The sequence below is a fragment of the Penaeus chinensis genome, chromosome 29, assembly GCF_019202785.1.
Source record: "Penaeus chinensis breed Huanghai No. 1 chromosome 29, ASM1920278v2, whole genome shotgun sequence".
Taxonomy (NCBI): domain Eukaryota; kingdom Metazoa; phylum Arthropoda; class Malacostraca; order Decapoda; family Penaeidae; genus Penaeus; species Penaeus chinensis.
Window position 1 is genome coordinate 18226764 of NC_061847.1, and position 12500 is coordinate 18239263.

Below are 12500 nucleotides of genomic sequence, written 5' to 3' on the forward strand. Positions count from 1 at the left end.
GATACGGTCTACCCCTCAGGGACCCCATGTGGGTTAAGGGCTAGACGATTAACCAAGGGAATACCGTGCCCATGGCTCCCGAGGCCGTTCAGGACTGACACAAAGCCAGCCTTTCATCCCTTTATCACGGCCTTTACAACTTCAGAAGTGGATAGAAGAAGGGATTAAAATGAAGAAAAGGAAAGGGGGAGAAGTAAAGAACATGCAAAATTAGTTGAGCTGAGGGCTGAGGGCTGAGGTCTAAAGTAGGGTTAATGGTCAATGGTTAAAAAACAAATAAATATGCTAGGCATCAGAGGTCACACAGCACTATAGGAATGTATAGTAGCGATGTGCTACACGTCAAAAGTCGTACAGCATTTTAGGATAGTACTGGTGTAGGACTTTCAGTACCTCTGAGTAGCACGGTACTGATACTGCACCATAGACAACAAGGCAGGTAAGCAGGTCGTATTCACAGTCTGAGTAATCTTTGTCGTAGACAGGGCAATCATCCGGGGATGTGGAAACAGTTTCAGTATAAGTATTAAGGGAGGAGTGAGGCTGGGCAGGATCTCCTTCAACAGATGGGGTACAGCACACACACGAAACAACGAATAACACAAGCAAACGCAAGACTCGCCAAACTACACCGATTCTCACAATACACCTCACAAACAAACTAAAACTCTTAAAGACACTATTTCAAAAATTACTAAGCATGCATGCAGTCCAGAACAAAGCTTCGCGCTGGTCTGAAACCATACACATCACGCCCTCGCAAATGCTACACGCGAGACACAACATAGAACCACTGAACATGGGAGAGGCTCAAATATACAGACGACCCACTCTTCACAAACATCCTAAACACACACACACAAACACTATCCTCCGCTGTGGCCACGCAGCCTACACACACTCACACGACCACCGCCCCGCCCTCTATACACACGCCGATCTTTAAAAAAGTAGAGCACTCCAACGCCGGGGAGAGCATCTCTCATCCTCTGGGAAATCAACAACTGCGAATAATAGAAAAAGAGTGATATATCCTAACCCATGGGGAGGATATCTCTCATCCTCAAGGAGATCTGCCTTTGCGCACTCTGGTCTGATCGCAATGGCATATTACCGCAGGAGGGCTTAGAAAAAGAAAAAGATAACTAATAAGAAAAAAAAAATAATAATAAAGTCGGCACCTTTCGCCCTACACCCTACATCCTGATGTAGCTATATAATGAGGAGAAAGATAACACGAAGTAAACCCGCCCACACAACTTACTCCCAATCCCCGAGGAACTGGCAAAGCATGCCATCGACAGGGCATTCAGGCCACACCCACGATCAGCTAATCATATCTTGCGGTAGGCCTTCCTTCACTTACATAAACAAACATTGCTACCCACCATACCCGTGCAACAGACAGAAAACAACCACTTCCTTCTATTTCTCATTGGCCCTAGTACTTCCAGCTCTTATTCTACCCCGCTTAGCTAGGTTTGCAGTGAGGTCAGTCAGGGTATATAATGCACAAGCCTCGGACTCACTTGTTTTTTTAGACATTGTTTGAATAGGAGGGTATTGTCATAGTATAGGGCTACAGGGAGAATCACAAAAAATCGACCCCACTTAGCTGGGCTCAAATGAGTACTCTAAAGATTTTAGCAGTAGGATGGTATCGGTAAGGGTAAAGATGGTTCAAGGTTAAGTGGGTGAGTAAATGTGTTAAGATAAGAATAAGCAATGAGGGAATTAAGAACAATTTGTCAAATGAGAACGTGTGGGATTCCGTAAGGATCTGTATCAGGTTGGGAGGCTGGGGAAAGGAGGATAGATGGGAAAGCAGAGCTTCAGTAAAGCATGGACAAGACAACAGAACAAGTGAAACTGAAAGAGGAACAGTATAGAGGAAATATAGAGATGGATCAGAACGTGACATGAGAAAGAAGTGCGTAAGGCGAATAGAGGTTGGGGACTTACATGTGTGTGAGAGAAAAGGATGGGGAAGGATTTGGAGGTAGAAAAGTGAAAGCCATGATTAGTGGCCCAGGAAGATATTGATGATATTGCTGACAGGAGCTGGAGAGCAGGTATTGATGGGACTGAGGCGAAGATGACTGGGCTTAAATCATCCACATACAGTGATGACCGGGCCCTTAGCAGTAGAACTGAAACAATGTTATTAACAATAAGATGGAATAAGGTGTCCTTTGCAAAACACCTTCGAACTGAGGAAGAGGTGATATGGAAAGTGTTTGGGGAGGAAGGACTTTATAAAGACATCCATGTTTCCAGGGATGCTCAGAGAAGACAGTTGTTGGAGAATATGGTACCACTAAAGTATCATAAGTTTTTTTTTTCTGGGTCAAAGAATATGACTAATACGGAGGTCAAATGTGGATGTAATATGTTTCTAAATGTGTAAGTCGGTCAGGATTATGCGATTAAACAAATACCACATTAAACGGAAGTTAACCATACGATCTAATAGTTTGCACAAGCAGCATGTTGGAGCGATGGAGCGGTAATCTTGAGGGAGGGAACCTGATTTATTAGGTTTCAAGAGGGGAGAATGAGAGCTTTATGCCAGTGAGGAGGAAAGTTTCCTTCCGTCCAAATGGGGTTGAAAATTTGTAAAAGTAAGGGAAAAGAGGAAGATGGGAGGTGTTGGAGCACACGGTAATGAATACTACCAGGGCTTGACGGTTTACGGATCCGACACCAGACGGCTGCAGTAGATGTAGATGTAATTAAGGGAAAAAAAATCGCCAGCTGGTTGTTTTCTTGTTCCACTTTGTGTGGCAATGACAGGCAGATGCTCTCTTAAAAGAGATAAGGGTTGATAGCTGACTAGGGGTGGCTCACTTGTGGTGGTATTTTTTTCAGGTGGCACAGTTTAAGTGAAGCACTTTGGGATAATCAGAATTCCACCATGGAAACATTCTGAGGTGTAAGATTGGGAGGTTCAGGGAATAGCTGTATGGGCAGCTCTTAGGACAATTACTGTGAAACAGTGAAGCATATCTGAAGTGAACGAGAAGGATGATGGAGGGAGATGAGTAATAGACAGAGAGAGGTCAAGGCATGAAAACGATTGCATGCGCATGTCAAAGTGTGTGGGTCAATCTGAATTAAGAATTAGAAGGTCAGTTGTGGAGAGGAAGCGCTCTAGCGATTGGTCAACTGGGGAGCGTCTCAAGCACATCACCTATTGCACCCAGCCATAACAGTGGGTGTACATACTCGCTCAAGTCAATCCCTAAAGAGATCACAATGACCAGACAAGTACTAGATACCGCCTGTCTTCTATACTGGTAAACCCGGAGTGAAATGTTTGGCTTGTTGCTTGCTCGCTTAGCTCACTCATTGCAACTTCTCAAGTTGGATCACGCCAGGCCCAGCAAGCCTCATACTTGTTCTCTCACCAGTAGGCGCTTCTCGCAACTCAGTGCCAAGAACTGACTGGTTGATACAGACACCTCATGGTCCTCTGATTGGACTGCAGGCTCCCCTCGTTCCCAGTTTACTGACACAGCTCCCGAGTACTTAATCTTCGGGATCCAGAACTGAGATAGGCTCCGGACTAGTACAGTGGTACCGTGTCGGCCTCTTATCCGAGGGGTCGGCGGTTCGCGCCCCGTCCAGGCGCGAGAAGTTGCAATTGTCGCCTGGAGGTTACTGCTGTGGCTTGGCACCACGGCGGGTAAGGACTAAGCTCAGTCGAGTCAGTATCAGCTGACACACGTTAGCGAGTCGGCATTAGTCGGCACAGGCCGGGCTCCCGTCATGGGCATAGCCCGGGCGAGGCTCAGCTTCGCATATCGGACTTATCCTTAGAACTGAGATCCACTCGTGTCGAAGACTTTATTGGTCAGACTGCACTGAAAAAGGAAGCAACAAAATACATTGTCTTGTGTCACCTGAGATACCCTGGAGTCTCACAGCTTGCTGTTGGTTTCTATGTTGTTTAACATAAAATTTTCATTTATCTGTTTTTACATAAATTTCTTTGCCGCACCTTTAGTGCCTTTACTTGCTAAAGTTGACACGAGGCTACAGGAGTTGGAGCCATCAGTGTAAACATGGAGGAATGAAGGAGACATGGTCAAGGAAATGGGTGAGAATGACAGAAGGGGGCTATCTGATTTTGGTGGGTCAGAGAAAACAGGAGCATAAGGTATAAGCCATGGAGGAACGGAATGGCCAGAAAACGGAAGAAGTCGGAGATGGGGAAAGGGGGGAATGGGAGAGGAGGGTATCCATGCGAATGGAGAAATGGGTAGGTAAACGTGGATAAAAAGCAAAGGTAGGAAGAAGTAATCGTGGGATAGTTAGTTGGTAAGAGAAAGTTGGTGGAATCGAGCATAGCATCGGAGAGAGTGAAGGGTAAGACGTCGAAAGAGAGATGACATGCCTGACTGGAAAGGAGCGGATGGAGCCTAGGGCTAAGCGAAGACCGCAGTGGTAGATTGTATCAAGATGAGCAAGGAGGGAGGTTGAGGCAGAGGCATTCATAATCGAGAGTGGAGAGGATCAAGGTAACATGAAGATGGAGCAGAGTTTTGAGATCTCAGCCCCAGCATCTATGGGAGGGTTTGTAAGATTCGGAGGTGGCGGCGAGCTTTTTCTTTAATGTAAAATTTATGGTCTCGCCAGGACAAATTGTAGTTAAAAATAACGCTAAGAAATTTTCCAGAGGAACGAAATTGGAGTGGAACACCATATAAGAAGAGTGGAGGTTGGGGACCTACACATGCGTGAGGGAAAAAGATAGATAAAGATTTGAAGGTAGAAATGTGAAAGATAGGGAAGATACTGATGATATTGCAGACTGAAGGAATTGGCGAAGATTTGATATGGATGTGCCAGATGGTTAAATCATCAACATATACTGATGATTGGGCTCCTGATGGTAAAACTGAGACAATGTCATTAACAGCAAGAAGGAATAAAGTGGTGCTGAGCATGCTCCCTTTTAGGACGCTTTCGATCTGAAGAAAGGATGATGTGGAAGAGGCAATCTTGACCTGGAAAGTGCGTTTGGAGAGGAAAGACTTGCCATGTTTCTGCGTATACCTAGGGAGAACAATTGTTGGAGAATGTGGTACAGCCACATGCTTTTCCTACGTCAAACATTAAGGCTAATATGGATTCATGGCGTGCAAATGCAGATGTAATACATGTCTCGAAATGAGAAAGGGGGTCAGCTGTAGTTCGGGCACAGAGGAAATTAAACTGGGAAGGAGAGAGAAGATTGTGAGATTCAAGATACCTCATAAAGCGGAAGTTAACCATTCGCTCTAGTAGTTTACCGAAGCAGCTAGTTAGAGGGATGGGGCGGTAATCTTGAGGGAGAATTTTAAGCGAAGCGCTTTGGTGCAATCAGAATTCCACCTTGGAACATATTTGGAGATATAAGGTCTTGAGGTTCGAGAAATGGCTGTATAGGCAGCTCTTTGGACTGTAATTGTGAAACATTGTATCACTTCTGAAATGGACAAGAAGGGGGATGGAGGTAGGAATAGTAGAGTGAGGTACCACTTCCTCCCCAGCTTGGGTAGTTACGAAAATGGTACATATGAATTAGGAGAAAGAAGGACTGGAAAGGGGTCCCTATAAGGGAAAGTGGTCTAGAACTGGAAATCTAAATGGAGAAAAGGGGAGCACAGAGAGAACTCAAGGCATTAAAAAGATTGCGTGCATATGTCTAAGTGTGTAGGGCGATCTGAATTAAGAATAATGTCAGCTTGTGGAAAGGAAGCGTTTTAGGGATCGGCCACGGGAGTTGGTGATAAAACCACCCTAAAGAATGTGGTGACAGTTCAAATCATCAACTACGAGGAAAGGTGGCAGGAGTTGGGAAATTTGGGTTTCAAAGGCAACAAAGTCAATGAGGTGGGAAGGGGAGCAGACTGTAATAACTGATCCAATGACGAAGAAAGTTATGAATAACTGTGCACGGGGCAGTGGTTTGAAAGGGATGTATGACATACGGTGTTTTCTGATGGATAAGTATAGTCGAAACATAAAGGGAGTGTGAGAAAGAGACAAAATGGTAAATGGGAATGGGTACGGGAGGATGTGTAAGAAGAGTCTCGGAGGCAGATAATGGTTGGATTAAAACAAGAAAGGATATGACGAATGTCAGGTCTATGAGAACGGAAACCGCAATGTAGGACAGCTATACCTTGGTTGATCTATGAGTGATAACGGTTACAGTGCGTGTCGGAGAATTTGAAGGGGAAGGAGCTAGGGGGTGAGATAAAGAATGGTGGTGTAGTATCAGGAGGTGGATGATTTGGGGAAGGGCATAGTTGTGAGGGTGGATGAGGGGTTTCGGTGTCAGTTTGGGACTCGAGCAGATACTTTTGAATATCTTCCAAGAGTTTTTGTATTGGAGATGATTGGCGAGTTTTGTGAGACAAAGGTTTTCTTATGAGGGGAGGGGAAAGAGGAGACTAGTGCCCGAGGAGTAGAGGCAAAGATAGGTAGAGGTGAGTGTGTGGGAGAAGGGGATAAACGTTTAGTCTGTCTGCTGCAGGTAGTGCGGGGAGGACGAGGGAAGGTGTTGAGGCTGTAGTAGAGACTGGAGTGTCTAGATTTAGAATGGTAAAATAATTTGGCTGGGGAGGGTAGGAGGTAGAAGTGGGGAAGTAAGATGTCGAAAGGATTGGTATAGGGGAGGGTGTAGGAACATCTTGGGAGGGAGGGGGGGGGGGGAGTAGGAGAAAAAACTCGTTGACGTGGCTTCATGCAGAGTGAGACCAATTCTGAATCTGAGAGTTGCCACCTCAGACTCTATCTTGTAGGTGGGGCAGCCCTTATAAAATACATTATGGGGGCCGCCAAAGTTGGCACATGTGCATGACTGTGCAGAGCAGTTTAATCGAGTATGGCCAGGTTGGACACATAGAGGGCATCGGGCTGTGGAACGGCATTGTTTGGCAGGATGTCCTAAACGCCAACATTTTTTACATTAACGGAGGGGAAGTTGATATGGTCAGACAGGGAGGGTTTATTCACCAATGTAAACATTAAAGGGAAGGTCATGTCTACGGAAAGCAATTTTGGCAATGTTGGTGGGGTTCTTACCATTACCTCTAGGAGGAATGGAGTAGCACTGTACTAATATCACATTATAGTCAGTAAGGCAGGTAAGTTTTCCCCACAATCTGACCAAATTTTGTTAAAGATAGGGCAGTATGCTGGGAAAATAGAGACAGTTTCGGTACAATTATTGAAGGTTGGATGAGGTTCTGCAGGAATGTGGTTGCCAGAGATCAGTTAGAGTTGATAATGCTATAGCTTGGTTTTCAGATGCAACTGTGACAAGATGAGAACGATCGGGTCAACTACGAAAAGAGACTTTGCCTACTTGTTTTTGGAGACCTTGCTGGAAAAGAAGTGTTGTCAGAGTAAGGAGCTGTGGGGGGGGGGGGGGGGGGATCACGAAAAATCCGCCCCATTAGGCTGGGCTAAATAGGGTATTTAAGATATTTGTAGAGATGGGGGTAGTAGAAGGACAGGGACTTGTGGAAGAGGTAGGTAGTATTACGGAGAGGTGGACAATAAGGCTGTCAAGTAGTAATAAGGGAGGATGGGGTGATTGATGAAGGTTGTGGAGGTAAAGGTGATGAAGTTGAGAATGTTGGAAGAGTAGGAATGTCTCCTGGAGATTGAATGTTGATTTGGTTGGAGTCGTGGTCAAAGGAGAGCCTGGGGTCTGGGGACCGGGAAAGTTTGAGGTAGTGGGGCTATTTGATGAAGGGGCAAGCTTTCACTATTGGCCATGGTAAGCCTAGAGTAGGTTGGGGAAAGAAACAGTCCACCCCTCAGCGTCCCCTTGAGGGGTAAGGGCTAGACAATTAAAATGGGAATACCATGCCCATGGTTCCCTCAGGCTATTCAGGACTGGCCCAAAGTCAGCCTTTCATCCTTTCAGCACGGCTCTCACACCTTATGAAGTGGTCAGAAAGGACTGGAAAAGGGTCAGAAGCAAAAAAGCAGAAGGGGTCCCAGTACTTGCCTCACCCACGACAACAATGGGCAAGGGATTCGGGGGGGGGGGGGTCGGATTCTTAAATACTCACTGTACGCTGATGATTGTTCATTATGGCATTCCAGCAGTAATGTAGAATTTTCAGCAAATCGCATCCAACTGGCACTGCTTTACTGATTCATAACTGGGGCCTCCAGTGGGGTTTTAAGTTTTCCACATGAAAGAGTACTGGGGTATTTTTTTTCACGCGGGAAGAAGCCGAACATCAGACAATCACCCAATACCATTTAAAAATACTGCAAAACTTTTTGGTCTACTTTTTGGCCATAGACAAAATTTGAAAGACCATATAGGTCAATTAAAGAATAAATGTGAAAGAGCACTACATTTATTAAAATGCATTGCTGGAAATAAATGGGGAGCTCATAGAAAGTCTTGCTCATAATATATAAAGCCCTGATTAGGAAGTAGATTATGGGTCAATCGTATATTGCTCAGCAGCCAGCTCAAATTTGAAAGGTTTGGATATTGTTCAGAATGCTTGTTTACAGGTGTGTCTTGGAGCCCTGTAATGTACTCAGATCAAGCATCTTGAGGTGGAGGTAGGAGTACCTCCACTCTGACTCAGATGCGGCCAGCAGACACTGATCTATGCCGTCAAAATAACCAGAGAGACAAGTTGCCCTAATGGGAATGCTTTGCTTCGGCATTTGTGCCCAGAGGGCCATGGTGTTAGGCCTCTGGCAAGGGAGCCAAGTCACCCTAAGGGAATGCTTTGCTTTGGTATTTGCACCCAGAGGGCTGTGGTGGCGAGTCAGTATAAATCTCTCTTTCATCGATACCCTGGTTCATTCAAATATGGGAAACACATTTTCCATCATGGACTCTTAGCTTCCATCAGCCAAGGCCATAGTACCAGAGGTGGAGGTACACCAGAGGTTTAGAGAGATCCTTATCAAACATCTTTCCTTTTTTCGTATATATATTGACGACTCCAAGAGTGTGTGGGTGCGGCTGTATGGTTGACTGATGTCAACTGAGTTTCAGACTGCCAAAGCATACATCAATATTTCTTGTCACTCTCTTTGCAACTGTTAAAGCCTTGGGTTTCCTTATAAATCAAAAATACATCTCCTGTGGCAAAGTAAGGGGACCAACCTTAACATCACTAACAAACACAAACCCATCATAGAACTGTGGGATGCAGCCCTCAGGAAAGTCAGAAGGGAATAGGTGGTGTTGGCCTGGCTCAGGGTCAATGCCACAAGACTGACCCACCTCACCCCATATACTATTATTAAAGTTTAGTGGGTGTTGCTCGCTCCAAGGGGCCTCTGAATAGTATTGTAACAAATGAGGAGCAGCTACAAGCACCCCACACCAAGCAAAATAATAATTTAGAATATACTCCTATGAACATGAGCATTTTATCAATCATTTTCAGGGAGGTAGGGACAGCCTCAACATTGGGCCTCAGTCCAAATCTCCTATGCCCCCTCCGCCCTTAATAACAGGATTGGGGAGGAAACAATAAGGAAAATAACCTAAAACTTAGAATCAAAAACAACTGAAGGAACTTGAAACCAACTTGTATCTAAAACCTACTTTATTAGAATAATCTTACATTTTGCCATGACCTTATCTGGTAAAAAAGGGGTAGGTAAAATTTGTAAATGTAAAAGATCAGAGATTTTGAGCTGCTTTTTTAGAACTTAAAACTTCCAAGTTAGCCTTTGTTATCCTTTTTAGACTGGATGAAACTTGGTATATGTTTTGACAGTATACTTTTTGATCAATACAATATAATCAAAAACTATACTCCATTTACAGGTTTTTGATCGATTAAAATCACTAATGATTATATGCCCTGTTAAAAATTCTTTGCTCAACTACAGGTCACGCATGACCAACCAAGTTATCTGAGCAAATTATTTCCATAACCAAAGAAATGGTTTTAATTTGAATGTTGAAGATTTATCATGAAATACATATAATTTCACGAATGCCAATAAAATTCTTGAGTGCTGTTCAAAATATAGTTTCCTTAGGGCAACATTAAATCTAGTGCAAATTTGACTTTGCATAAAAATGGTCATGGGCAAATATGTCATAGCTGACCCTGTTCCCAAAGTCTTTAAACTTTAAGGAATAATTACTTAAAAATTGAAGCTAGCAAATAATGCTTTGGATTCAAAATTTTAAGGTGCATTTAACATTTGCCTTTTGAATAACAATAACAATAATAATAGTAATGGTAACAGTAATAATAATAATAATAATAATAATAATAATAATAATAATAATAATAATAATAATAATGACAATAACAATAATAATAATAATAACAACAATAATAATAATAATAATAATAATAATAATTACTAGAATAATAATAAACAATAAATATAACAATGAAAATATACATTATGAAATCAATAACGGATGAAGGTCTTAAAAAGACAGACTATTACACCAACCAATAACAAACAATAATGACAACAAACCTTCAAGAAATAAATAAGAAGATAAAAAACAAGGAATAGCAATGGGAGTATACAACCTCAAGAGATTTAATTCTAAAAGGACTTCTAAAAGATCCCTCAAAATCTTCTGATCTTTTTTTTCTCTCTCTCTCTTCAATAACTTGGATGTTAGAGCAAAAAGCATGTCAATAATTATCACACACGCATAAAAAACAGAACAATTCTGCATTACCATACAAAAAAATATAATTTATACGGACTTCCGGGCACATTTAAAAAAGATGTACAAAATCATTTTTTTTTTTCCCTTTCCTGCTCTCAATTAATCACATTGAACTAAATCATTGTCCTGGTGAAAAATTTTTGTTCCATATATATTCTTTTTAAGTCGATTCCTCCTCTTTAACAGTGGCGGACGTTGCATAAATAAAATAATACTTTTTTGTAAGTGTCTCTCCTACAGTCTACAAAGGATATGGTGATCTGGGTAAGTATTCTTTTTCAACTTGTAGTGAGGAGGTATGAGTGGGGGAGAAAAATGGCACATTTAACAAATATGGAAGTCTTTTGCTTTTGTTGACTTTCCTATTCTGCAATTTTGAAAAGAAAACAACAACATAATCTTGAAACAACAATAATAAAAGCAGTCAGAAAAAAATAAAAGTAAAACAAAGAGGTGGTTAAAAATCTCTCAAGTGCAGAATTTATGACAAGAAATATTTCTAAATTGTATTTTGGTTCCATTTACAATGATCATATACCAATAGTTGCCTAAATGGAACACAAGGTATGTCTGTCTTGTTATCTCTTTTCTCTGCCTATTTCCATTTCTCCAGAAATAACCAAATACAGTTTCTACTTGTATCAAGTCTTTTTGAATAAGTTAAAAATGCAAAAATACAGGTAACCATTTCCGTATCATAGCATGAGGAGGTACAGTACTCACACTCTCTAACCAAACAAGTAACACACAGCCTATAACATTAAGCCTTCTTGAAATTCGTCGCTCCTACAAATACACTACAAACGACTGTCAAGACGGGCTCAAGACATGAAATGGATTACCACAGAACCCATTTTTGCAGGGATTCTGTGTCATTCTTGATGCTTTGTGGACATTTTCAAGATTTTTGTTACATTTAGCTGCAACCTGCATAATAGAAGAGGCAACCTTCAAACATATCAAAACATATACATAGTGTACTTTTGTATAGTTTATAAAGAAAAGTGCTTATAAAATTTACTTAGTAACCTTAACTATGATTCATTTTCTTTTTTTTGCATAAAATATGCCTCAAAACTTCATCCACATTAATTACTATTATCATTAATTAACTATATCTTTTAAAAGATTTGCAAAGTAGCAATTTTGCTAGATTTGGAAAATAGCTATCTCTGACATTAGTATATATCATAAAAAAATATAAAGAAAAATAAAGAAATAAAAGAGAAGAAAAAAAAAGTATATGAACACTTTGTACTATGGTAAAGATGGTTGTGCCAACTGATCACGATATAATCTGAAAAAAAAAGAACAAATTTATATTAGCATAATGAAGTGGTATGATCTTCAGATCCTAATGAAAATAGTTACAAATATTTATTTTCAAGTGTTTTCCAACTCAGAACTCCTCACCCATATGTACTAACAACAAACAATTAGTACTTACTGATTTTACTGTTTCCTTTATGAAGTCTTTTTTGTGAGTTAAGTCAAAGTCTGGGTAATTATCGTACACTTGTCGACACACACTTTTCATTGTGATTTCTTCTAAATTGGCGCCATCTAAGATCTTCTTCACCATTGCCTTCAACTCAACATCCTGGACAAAAAATAGAAGCTTCATTTAAAGGACTATTAATTCCTTAATGACAAAATTCACATGAATATATTAGATTCAGCATACACCTCTTTTGCATTATTTCATTGTCTTAAATGTATTGAGATTTTAATAACAATCTAATAATCATAACATTAATAAAAATGATAATAGTATCAATATCAACTGTATTAAAAAGAAAAACACATTGGTTGA

General features: G+C 41.3%; 1 protein-coding gene across 2 annotated transcripts in view; it reads right to left on the minus strand.

The window, feature by feature from the left end:
* Window positions 1-9572: 9572 nt before the first annotated feature.
* Window positions 9573-12500, minus strand: part of LOC125040695 (protein DEK-like) — a 24160-nt gene continuing 21232 nt past the window's right edge. For both annotated transcript variants that reach the window (XM_047635385.1, XM_047635386.1), the window contains exons 7-8: window positions 12135-12287; window positions 9573-11984 (exon numbers count right to left, since the gene is read on the minus strand). In XM_047635385.1, the coding sequence (XP_047491341.1) occupies window positions 11973-11984; window positions 12135-12287 (165 nt within the window). In that variant the 3' untranslated portion in view covers window positions 9573-11972. The remainder of the gene's footprint in view (window positions 11985-12134; window positions 12288-12500) is intronic.